The sequence below is a fragment of the Anoplopoma fimbria genome, chromosome 19 (genome assembly GCF_027596085.1).
Source record: "Anoplopoma fimbria isolate UVic2021 breed Golden Eagle Sablefish chromosome 19, Afim_UVic_2022, whole genome shotgun sequence".
NCBI lineage: Eukaryota > Metazoa > Chordata > Actinopteri > Perciformes > Anoplopomatidae > Anoplopoma > Anoplopoma fimbria.
This window is the reverse complement of record NC_072467.1, coordinates 23,053,874-23,065,147: the sequence shown is the minus strand read 5'-3', so window position 1 is coordinate 23,065,147 and position 11,274 is coordinate 23,053,874. Positions and strand designations below refer to the sequence as shown.

General features: G+C 36.5%; 1 protein-coding gene across 1 annotated transcript; it reads right to left on the bottom strand.

The window, feature by feature from the left end:
- Window positions 1-69: 69 nt before the first annotated feature.
- Window positions 70-6,835, bottom strand: skic8 (SKI8 subunit of superkiller complex). Its single transcript, XM_054620404.1, has 11 exons — window positions 6,695-6,835; window positions 6,291-6,349; window positions 6,149-6,176; window positions 4,863-4,968; window positions 4,419-4,591; window positions 2,870-3,018; window positions 2,535-2,628; window positions 2,084-2,177; window positions 1,782-1,874; window positions 1,321-1,399; window positions 70-516 (listed from the first exon to the last, which is right to left on the bottom strand). Exons 2-11 carry the CDS (start codon window positions 6,300-6,302, stop codon window positions 427-429), a joined length of 918 nt encoding a protein of 305 aa, XP_054476379.1. The 5' UTR covers window positions 6,303-6,349; window positions 6,695-6,835; the 3' UTR covers window positions 70-426.
- Window positions 6,836-11,274: the final 4,439 nt, after the last annotated feature.

Here is an 11,274-nt window from a genome sequence, read left to right as displayed (position 1 = left end):
AAAGTAAAGAGCTGAATAACGCAAGATGAATAAAATATATAAAGAAGAACTATTAAGCCACATTTGACTCATATGATGATCTTTTATTGCCTTTGTCTGGTTCAGGGCTCCATAGCAAAGCACAAATTTTATCTGAAACCTCAAGATTTTCAAAATACAATTATATGCAATTTAAATAAAACCATTGAATGATTAAAAAAAACTGCTTGTCAAAAGCTCTTCCCATTAACTAAAAAAAATACAATAGAAACAAAAGTACAAAAGCAACCCTTTTATTTGACCGTAGTGGGCCAGTGCAAAAAAACCCTGATCACATTTACAGTTCTCCTCCCTCCCTCCCTCCCCCAATTACCAACTTCAACCCCATGATTTGGTAAACAGATCTGGAGACCCTCTGCTCTTTTAGCCTGTACAGGACGTCGTCCATCACATGGGACAGTCGTAGATGTGGATGGCGCGGTCGTCTCCGGCCGAGATGATCTTTGAGCCTTTGCTGTTGTACTTTACACTCCACACCTGAAGAGAACAGGAACAGAGAGGGAAAATTGGATTCGAGTGACATGTGAAAAGTGCAAATTCCTAATCACAAAAGTGTCCACATATTAAATAATATTAGGCATTGAGCTTTTTGAAAACAGGGAATAAAAAAAAATGTCCTTGCTTGAAAATCTTAACCCTTTGAAAGACTGGATCCTTGAATTTTTACAATGATGTTTTTCTATGTGGACTTACAGCATTTTATATTTTGTTCTATTACTGTCCAACTGCATTAAGATTGAATAATATAAGGCAGTATAAGCAGAAACAAGGCAAGTTTACTCTTAAAAAATGGGGCGGTCACAGATGCTGTTCTTTGAGCTTTTCACAAACACCTCAAAAAGTGCAATTTGATTAGAAACTAAGCGGTGCAGAGAGCTGAGACTAAAGCAAACAAGGGATAACAAAGCTAAGATGAACAATAAATTGTCCCTGAATATGTTTTGCCGTCACTTCATGATGACACACAAAAACAATACAGCAGAGTCCACCGCCTCTGATCTCTTCTCTGAGGAGCCGTGATATTTCATTTAGAGGCTTTGTTGGAGAACAGATCAACCTCCCCACAGGCGTCTGCAACCAGGGATCTAATGACAGCCGGGTTTATTGGTTTAGCCCGAGCTGAGGCGTCAGAGAAGGGTCATGTGAGGGGCCACTCCATGACATTGGCCGTATTGATTCCCCCGGCCCCCAACACATCAGCACCTACAGCAGATGGATTTTCTGACTTTGAATCTGATTACAAACACTCTCAGTGAGGAGACGCGGGCAAATCTTTGTCACCTGGTCTTGATGGTCGAAGAAAGTGTTGATACACGCTCTGGAGCCGGCGTCCCAAACCTTCACACTCTTGTCAGACGAGCTGAGGGTAGAAACAGAGGAGAGAAAACGTGTTTTTAACAGTTCGTCTTACGCTCAAACTGTGTGTTGTCTGGCTGACCTGCTCCGTTTATTTTGGCAGTGTGAACTGGAAACTTTGTCTGAAAAACAGCTTCAGCTGACAACAGTTTAACACGACGGGAGAGTAGACGACAGGAAAACACGTCTGCTAATATGCAGACAGTCAAAGGCAGATGCTCACACAACCATTGGCTATTCTATTATAATGTATTTACGACAGATTAGTCTGTTTCAGGTCCATCAACATTTTCTTCTGGTGTCAAAATATATTGTTGCAGAAATTCAGGTTTTGTGCATCAGAACTGAAAATGTATTTGTAGCAACATGAAGTTGTTTGATTTTACCTTGAGACAAAGTGGGTGTTATCTGGAGAGAAGGCCACATTAAGAACCCAGGATCCGTGTCCACTCAGGGTGCCGGCCAGGTTGGCGTGTTGCCTGTAAAACAACAGGTCAAAGTTTAAAACAAACACTTCTTTTCTTCAATACTGTTTGTTATTGTGTTTGTAATTCGTCCCATCTGTAACACTAGTGCATCCTTCCCCTCCATTGATCTGTGTGTGTTTATTTTATTTTAATATGTATAAGGAGCCTCTTTGGCACAGAATACAGATCATTCACAATCTTATCAGCATCCACAAACTCACACATCATATATTTTGATGTAGCCGTCGTCGGAGGCTGTGACCAGGAGCTGGGAGTCGGGGGAGAAAGTGAGGGATCTGATGGGCATGGCGTGACCTGAAGAGAGAGGAGACAGTCACTCATTTAGCTTCCTCACTGACGTCTTAAATGTGGCTGATCAATTAATTGATTAAAAGAAAAAATATTTTAGTGGCTAAACATTTTCCAGCTTGTGCGTATTTGAGGCTTTCTCTGTTTAATATAGTTAGAAATGTAACTGTTAGTCAAACAAAAAAAGCAATCCGAACACCTTGACCTTCAGGACAGTGTGGTGGTCGTTATTCATTGTATATTATTACCTTTAATCAACAAGAAAATAATTTACAGTATAATTGGTAATAAAAACAATCACCAGTTGCAGCACTAGATCCTTTATTTATTACGTAATCAATGAATACTGATATTTGAACCTACCTTCCAGTGTGTGGAGTAGCTTTCCAGTGGCGATGTCAAAGATGTTGATGATTCCATCGATGGCTCCGCTGGCCAAATATTTTCCATCTGGGCTCTGAGGAGCAAAACAGAATAAAACCAATGTTAAAAAGACAACTTCCAAATATAGACATGAGACGGGAGGAAGTATAGCTTGTTGTGGAAGCCTTTAAAAACAAGCGTTTAACTGAGTTAAAAGAAGGGGAAACCTTGTGAATGAGAAGAAACACAAATCAAGATGAGTAACTGTAAAGACGAGACACTGAGGTCTCAGTCCTCAGAGACACAGAGACACCACCACGTCTATGGTTCCTTACGTAAGCTATGCTCAAGATGAATTTCCCTCGAGTGTCCAGAGAATATTCCTTCTTTCCACTTTCCACACCGAAGATGTTGACCTTGCCATGGTGGCTTCCTGTGGCAATGTGTTTGGAGTCTGGGGAGAAGGCGACCGACCAAGCGTCAACTAGAGAGAGAGAGAGAGAGAGAGAGAGATAGAGAGGGAAGGTTGAGCACATCAAACTGATGTCTGATCTACAGCAAACATAAGTGAATCAATGCAATGTGTCTTCTAGTTAAAATTACTACTAACTGTATTTTGTAACTGCCAACCAATTTGTCTCATCACCAAACCTACTTTCTGCTCTGTTATGTCACTCTTTAGCTAACAAGCTAAATATTATCACGTAAATCCACAAGAAAACAAAGGTTTCACAACAACAGGACTGACTTCTGAAGACTGAAAATACACTAAAATACACTACATCCCAAGAGAGAAAAAAAAGCAGTCTTCAGTCCACTGACCCAGACCAACCACTGAGTGAAATGGAGCGTCACTAACGGGAGGTGACATGGCATTAGATGAAGTACAGCTTGGTTGAAGATACACAACAACAGAGACATTTCTGGGTGTGCGGTTGAGAGTAAAAAATAAAACAAGCTTGCTGTGCTTCACAGCAGACAGGCTGCCATCGCCTGTAGGTTTGTTTTAATACTAAACTAGGTGACTATTTTTTGTTGTAGTGACCTTATAGCAGTGCTCGACAGTATAAGACCACATTCAAAAGGTCAGATACGCTACCTTTTTCATCAGAAGTATATGTTTAGGAGCCAAGTTATTCAAAAGACTTTCTCTTTATGCCTGGGTCTGTTCAAAGATCATCAGAGTCAAATAAAGAGACCTGAATTCTTTCTGCAACCAACTAATCCTTCGGAAAGCAGTGAGCCTGTTGGCTTCTTTGGTTCATGTTCTTGCAGGTGAATTCTCTCTATTGCCATCAGGGACTTGTTCACTTATTCTTCCCCTCTCCAATCTGACTTATAAATGCTCCATGGGTTTCTTTTTTACCATTTTTATTGTTGCCCTTGTTTTTTGTTTATTTGTCTATTTCTCTGTATGTATGTTGAGAGGAACAAAAAACAGTGTACACATACATAGCCAATAAAGCCTATTCTGATTCTGATATTTTTTATGTATAGATTTGATTCCACGTTTTAGCTCCTTGGTGTATTTGTTTGTATGTTGTTTTATGTTGCTGTGTTGTTGTGTACAAACTGCTCATAACTTATTGCCCCTTGGTGGGATTTTTTCTAATTTAATCGTACAGTTTGCATCAGTTTGATAAATCAATAATTAGGTTGATAAGGTAAAGGTAAGAAGCACAATCACAAGGGACATGCATTTAAAGTACGCAGAAGGTAAAAGCTGTCTTATTCAAAATCTAAGAAAAAATATAATGTTCATTTAGTTCAGAAGTCAGATTTAGAGCTGAGGGAAGAATGATCTCTCTACTCACCATGCTATTCTAACACCCAAAATAAATTAATAAAGGAAAATATCACTGATCCTCCAACACCCAGTCGTACCTGGTCCGGCGTCCATGGACTTCATCTGTTTTCCAGAATCTAGGTCCCAGATACGGATGTGGGCGTCGAGGGAGCTGGAGGCGGCGATCGCTCCGTTGTGACTGATGTCCACTGACACCACACCCAGCTGGTGGCCCTCCAGAGTCCACTGCAGCTCCAGCTTCTCATCTGACCTGCAGGAACAGTGTGAGATTATTTGGCACGTCATGTCAAATATTCTCAATTCAACCTTTAAGCTACCACAGATGGCAAGTTCCTAAAATTGCATCTACAATTCAACTAAAACTGGGACAACTCTGTACGTCCATGATGTGAAAAATGTTAAAGATGTTTAAAAAAAGTAATTAAAAGATCATGGGGGTTATTGAGAGAACAATCTAGATATGAAATAATGTTACAACAGAAAAAAATCACAAATACAATAATGTGCTAAAAAACACTCACCATTTCCAGACTTTCACCATATCATCTAGTGAGCCGGTGACGATAGTTTCGGACCCATCCGCCTCACTTTTACCCCACGCTGCTGTCCAGATAGCATCATCGTGTGCTGAGAGGAAACAAACACAAGTCAAAACTCTGATTATAATGTGAGTACAAGTTATGTTGCAGTTATTATTGTCGACAAATCCAGTGAAAACACCAAAACCAGTAATATGTTAGTATGACTCTGTCTTTCTTTATTGTACCCTATCTGTTGTTCTCAGACCCAAGCCTGTTAGTTACCAGAGATGTAAAAAATATCTATCTATCATGCATATAAAGTTTCAGTTTTAGGTGAGTTTTTATGTATACAGTACTCAAAAAGGAGTTAATTTTGCATTAGTGTGCCAGCTGCTATCTCCCATACAACCAGTCCCCTCTGTGTCTGGACATGGAGGTTGGTAGGTGAAGCCTTGCACTTTTCAAAAACGGACTTAGACTGATACAAAAACCCTCTCAACCTGGACTCATGCACCTTTCAACATGTTTCAATTATCTAAACCATAACTGCACTACATCTTAAAGGTATAATAATTGCACTACTTGCATTATGTGCACCTCACTAGGTTTTACCTGACCACCACTGAAAAGCATTCATATGCATATACATGTACAGGAAAGTCACTTTTTGTATTATTAATTGATTTAAGTATTGTATAGGTTTTTTGTGAGTTATCTTTTATGCTATAAGCTGCTGTGAGCTTTCTTCCTGTTAATACACATGTTGTTCTCTAGACAGTATTTACAGCAGGATTGTGAATGTGGGATTTACGATAAATAATCAAGAAGGAACATGTCAAACCGGTGCATCTGTGTGGCTCAATAATGTGTGTTTAATAGATTTTGGAAAAAAGTGGAGCGATCAGACTTTAGCTATACAGACCATACTTGTCAGTTAGTAGAATAATTTATGCTGTGTGTTTTAAGTTTTAAGTTTTTAGTGTGTAGCTTTTAAATGTTGTTTTTAAATGTCTGTAAAGAGTCTTTGAGTACTCTGAAAAGCGCTCTATAAATAGAATGTATTATTATTATTATTATATTATTATCGTCTTTTTAGGGGTTTGTTGACAGTAAGTCTTATACTGAGGGAGAACAACAACTAGAAGAAGACAGGTTTAAATACAGGCAAACAGAGTGGGAGTAGTTCTGAATAACAGGACTTCCTGTGGGAATGACTGGTGATTGATTAGGTAATAACATTAGTTACAGTCATAGAGGGATATCTGTTAATTCATGCTGTTACTCACCGTGTTCTTGCTTGAAAAGAATGCTGTACTGAAATCAAAAACACACGCTTATAGTGAATATTTGGGGGTCTTTCACCCAGATAACACATAAAGAGAGCAACATGTTGACTGTAAATGTGAGATATTCATATGTGGTGCTTACTTGAGTGCTCATCTTCTTGGTCCTGGGAGTCTGAGTCAGTTAGATCACCTCACTTCAGCCTGAAAACAGCAGTAAAGTGTCATTTACAATAGCTAACATTACATTTGCTTCCTAGAAATGCAGATTAAAGACAATATTTTAATGCACAAAGCTGCCAGAGTTAATGCCAATACAGCCAAATGAATAACTAATTGAACTTAAGGTTAATAAGACAATATTTGTGTAGTTACAGACATAAAAGCTGCAGAAATAGCAATGCTAACGGGAGCTAGCTGCGGCTAGCATTAGCGCCACAACAAAGTGCAGTTTCCTGTTTTAACGGTTTCCAGATTATCTTCCAGTTCACTGGTTTATATCTACTGATGATTCAGTATCTATTTATGACATAAAATGCATCCACGTACCTTTAAATCTCTTAATAAGATGCTTTATTCAGTTTCTGAAACTCAGTGATTTACATGTGAGCCGCCATGTCAACATTTGACGTCACTTCCGCTTCCGTTCTTCTTCGTTTGTTACAAAACGGTTGGCGACTAACGCCCGAATCTCACCATCACCGCCAGCGGTGTGGAGGTTTAAAGCATGACTGGAGTTAAAGAATATATATACAACATTTATAAATGATTGATTGAATTAAAAAAAGGAACTGTAAAATGATTAATTTAATAAGTGTTTTTAATATATGGAATAAGCCAGTTAGATGGGTTGGAGGGGGTATCAACATTTTTTTTTTTAATCGAATAACAAAAAGTATGTTTGATAATTTCATAATTTCTGTAATTTAGTCTCTGACAACAGTGGGACAGTGAACTGGAATAATAGTGTGTAGATAGGTCTTCAATATTCCCTATTGTTTAATAAGTGTTTCTTTGATAGCCCGATTTAAATTCTGTTACATTGAATTAATCTTATTATATATATTTCTACGCAAATTTAAACTTGTATGAAAAGAAGAAGTGTTAGAAACTATGATTTTAGCAGAGACCCACAATTAATATTTGACTTTAGATGACCTCATTACCTGTCTTGACTACAAAATAACAAAAACAGATTAATAAAAATACAAAAATAACTAAAAAAACAGATATTCCAATAGGAGAAAAATATTCCAATATTTTGACAGTTGCTGCAGCAGCAGTCTGAGCTCCACACACTCAAATACGGTTGTCAAGATAAAGTTTCTAGAGTATTATTCCAAGTCGAGAAAGGCAAATACAGCCAGTGTGTTTTAGATAACTCCTGAAGTAAAGCTGAAATGGGCAGTTGCATTGTAGAGAAAGGACATCAGTGTGAATCTCCTGACAGCCGGAGTGGAGAAGATGAGAGAAGTCCTATTTAGAGCAGTGCTTGTGTTACAAACCCTTTGAATGTGACCATTTATACACCAAGAACTCAGCATTTCACCCAGAGAGTTATATTCGTGTTGGGGGCGGAACAGTTTGTAAAAATACCACTAAACACAGTCACAAGTAGCTAAAAAACGCATTAAACTCCAAATAAAAAATAAGATTATATTTAGGGTGGCAGATCAAGACATAGCGACCCCATCACCTCTATTCAACAGTCAAACATCCACAGAAAAACTATTAAATAATAAAAAGTCTTGAACAAACTGCAATATATAAATAAATAAATCTCTCATACTGGCGGTAAAACTGATAGGCGGTGTCTCTTAATGCAAATTTGCTGCTGATTTCAAATGGTATAGTGATTAAACCCTCACTAAACACATAATGTAGTTGTAAACAGACATATTAAGGCACATTTATTAATGTCTTTGTTAACAATTCTCCTGTGAAGCACCCATAATTTATGTATAAACAGTTACAGTCCGGCATTTTTAAGAAGTTGTTGCTTTGGAGGATAAAGCACTGCACTCTGAGTTTAAGATTATCTCCTGATTATGATGAATGAGGGCCTTGGTGACACTTTGTCCCTTTATTTATCCTTTGTAAGCAGTATATACACATTTAATAAATGCGTTATAACCCTCGTACAGTTTTAAGTAGATCTAAGTGTTTATTATTAATCAAGTATTAATAACCCATCCTGTGCTGTGTGGATTCAGCGATCAGTGAAGTTGTTATTGTGGACAAATACTGTACATTAATAAACACTTAATATATCCTTATAGCTACGTACAACTAGATTTATTAAATGTAAATATGTATAATTCTTGTCAATGTTAAAAAGGTTGTGTTACCAACAATTTTTTCTTCCAGGTGACTCTTTCACTGTCGGAAGAAACTTAGCTGCTTGTTCCAAATGCTGTTATATAAACATTTTTCAATAATGTTATTGTACTTTTTCATCCATGTTAGGGAGGAAAATGAATCTCTAAAAGCAATTACATGAACACTGAAAATGTCAAGTCAACCTCAACCTTCTAAATTGTTCATGTACTTGTATTTTTCCTGCAGGCAGTAAGGATGCTATTTTCAGCCCAGTGATTCATCTGTATTTTCAGGGAAATAATAATGGGTAATGAAGCTGATGTAATGACATCAGCTGCAGCATGCTGAAGGGAGGGCAGGACTTCTGCTGTCATTATCTTTTGGTATGGCAAAATAAAGTGCTTTGAGAGCCAAACAATATAAAATATATCCATCTGTCTCTCCGTCTCTCCGTCATCTATCTATCTATCTATCTATCTATCTATCTATCTATCTATCTATCTATCTATCTATCTATCTATCTATCTATCTATCCATCTATCGAATCATTCTGTTTGTAGATATTGAGTTATTACTGTCTGTTTATATACAGTCTATTTTTGCTTAAAGACAAAAACAACAACCCTAAATGCTTCTTTTTGATTCAAAACATAAAGTATGAATGGACATAATTATAGTAATATCGAGATAAAGATTAAGAAAACTGGTAGAAAGTCAGAATCAAAGTTTTTTCCTGCACAAACGTCACATAGTTCTAATATTCTTTAGATCTATAAGAGTGCCTCTTTGTCTCAGCTCTCTTCTTAAATCACAGCTTGACACAAGAATACAATATAACTGAAAGAGGTCTTTAAAACTGTCAGCTCCTTATGTAATCATCATTATACTAATTTTGGCTTTTAAGTTATCAGTCAAGCCTGATTATGGGATTTGGTCTTGGCAAAAAAAGTGAAACTTTTAAGCTGAGGTGTCTGTTTCTAAGAGGGTTTGAGTCATTCAAATCCGTCCTGTGGAAACTATTCTGATCCAACACTTAAATGTCACGTTTGTGAAATGTTTGAATTTAGTTGGGTGGATTATAAAATCTCTGACCAGTTGTGTTTGGGTGTTGATACTCAGCAAGTATTGAACTTATTTGTGAACTTCCTCTAAAATCATTTTGATAATTTTCCCTTTCTTGCCAGTACTTCTGTGGACATACAGATGAGTTGAAGACAGTGAAGGTAAATTCAAAAAGAGATACAGAACTAGTGTTTTGTCTTCATTTAGCCGCCTGGTTTTCAACAAGTTTGCAAAGAAAAAACAGGTACATTTGTTGTATTTATCCATAAGCACCAACACACTGTTTACAAGAACTTTTAGCGTGGCTTTAAACATTTTTTTATGATCTATAACTTGGCATCTAGTAGTTACTGATAACGTTAAGTCTGGATAATTTAATATAATACATTAAAACTTGTTTAGTTAATTTGACTCCGACAATTCCAATTGATCAACAATAAAAAACAATAAAAAAAACTGTAAATAAAAAAACAACTTTAAATGAGCAAAGTAGTTGCCCTAGTTGTATGAAGTGTACTTTAATAAAACTGTATACAAGTTGAAATAAACTAAATGGCTTTTAGCAACCTGTTTCTAACACAGCATAGTTACATCACTGATAATGAAACTTATTATTGTCAAAACTCAACTTATTATTTTTATTCAGTATTACAAGATAAAATATGTATGCATGAATCTATTTCTTTATAAAGAAAATCATTAAAGTAATTAGTAATACTGTGATTTGATTTAAATATAAACATGTTTGATAAAATTTGTAAGATTACAGCACAGTTCAGCTTCACTTTCTCTTGTTTACACACATTCATATTCATAAACTTCAATTTTTGGTCATACAGCTCACCTGAGACGGGCTGACGGTGAATAACTTGCTCAAGGGCACATCAACTGTAGTTTTCTCAAAGCACTAAACTGCTAACTAGCAACTTCAAAGCTCAGCAGCGTGGAAAACTCATTTTACATAATAAAAACAAACTAATGCATAATTAATACAATACAATGAATGCATAATAAAAACATGCTTCCTTTTTAAAGCCTGAGGGGTGACTCAACAAAAAAACATCCAGATGATTCATTGTAAGTTCAACAAAACATCTCTTTGATCCATGTTTGTGTTGCAGGACTGCTTTGAGGCTAATTTGATAAAAATAAGTTTTACTGTATTGCACCGATTTAGCCAACAATGCAGAACAAAGAGTAACGACAGAGAAAACACAACTTCAACACTTTTACTGCAAGTTTAGAGAAGGCAAAAAGCCCCCAAATGATCTCACTTAACATAATACTACATCATTTATACAATACAATGCAATGTGCATGTAATAGATAAACATTTCCCTGTTAATATCTGAGGGTGATCAACAAGGAAACATCTATTTTTGGTGCAATAAAGAAACTCTCTGATCTAAGTTTGTGGTTCAGGATTCATTTTGTGCAAATTTACTGAATGTTTAAATATCTTGCCATCATTTATATTAGTCAACAGAAAACCGACAGAAGCACTTGAAACAGTAAAAATATATAAATATTTATAAAATCTAAATCAGGTAGTTGAAATAACTTTAAGGACGATACTTTTATACGTGTTATCTTGAATTAAAGATATCAGAGTTTCATAAACTTTATTCCCTGAACTACAAATTGGAAAACATAATGGTTTGATTTCAGCCTGCCCATCTTTCGGCGCAGGCTGAAAACTCACCTCTTCAAGAAGTACTACCCTGAGCCTTCCTCGTAGCACTTATTGC

Bases quoted from the DNA above. Each gene is read 5' to 3' on its own strand.
- skic8 (XM_054620404.1), bottom strand. The intron at 4,592-4,862 runs GTGAGTGTTTTT...CTGTTCCTGCAG, and splicing joins ATGGTGAAAGTCTGGAAATG to GTCAGATGAGAAGCTGGAGC. The intron at 1,875-2,083 runs GTGAGTTTGTGG...GTTGTTTTACAG, and splicing joins TACATCAAAATATATGATGT to GCAACACGCCAACCTGGCCG.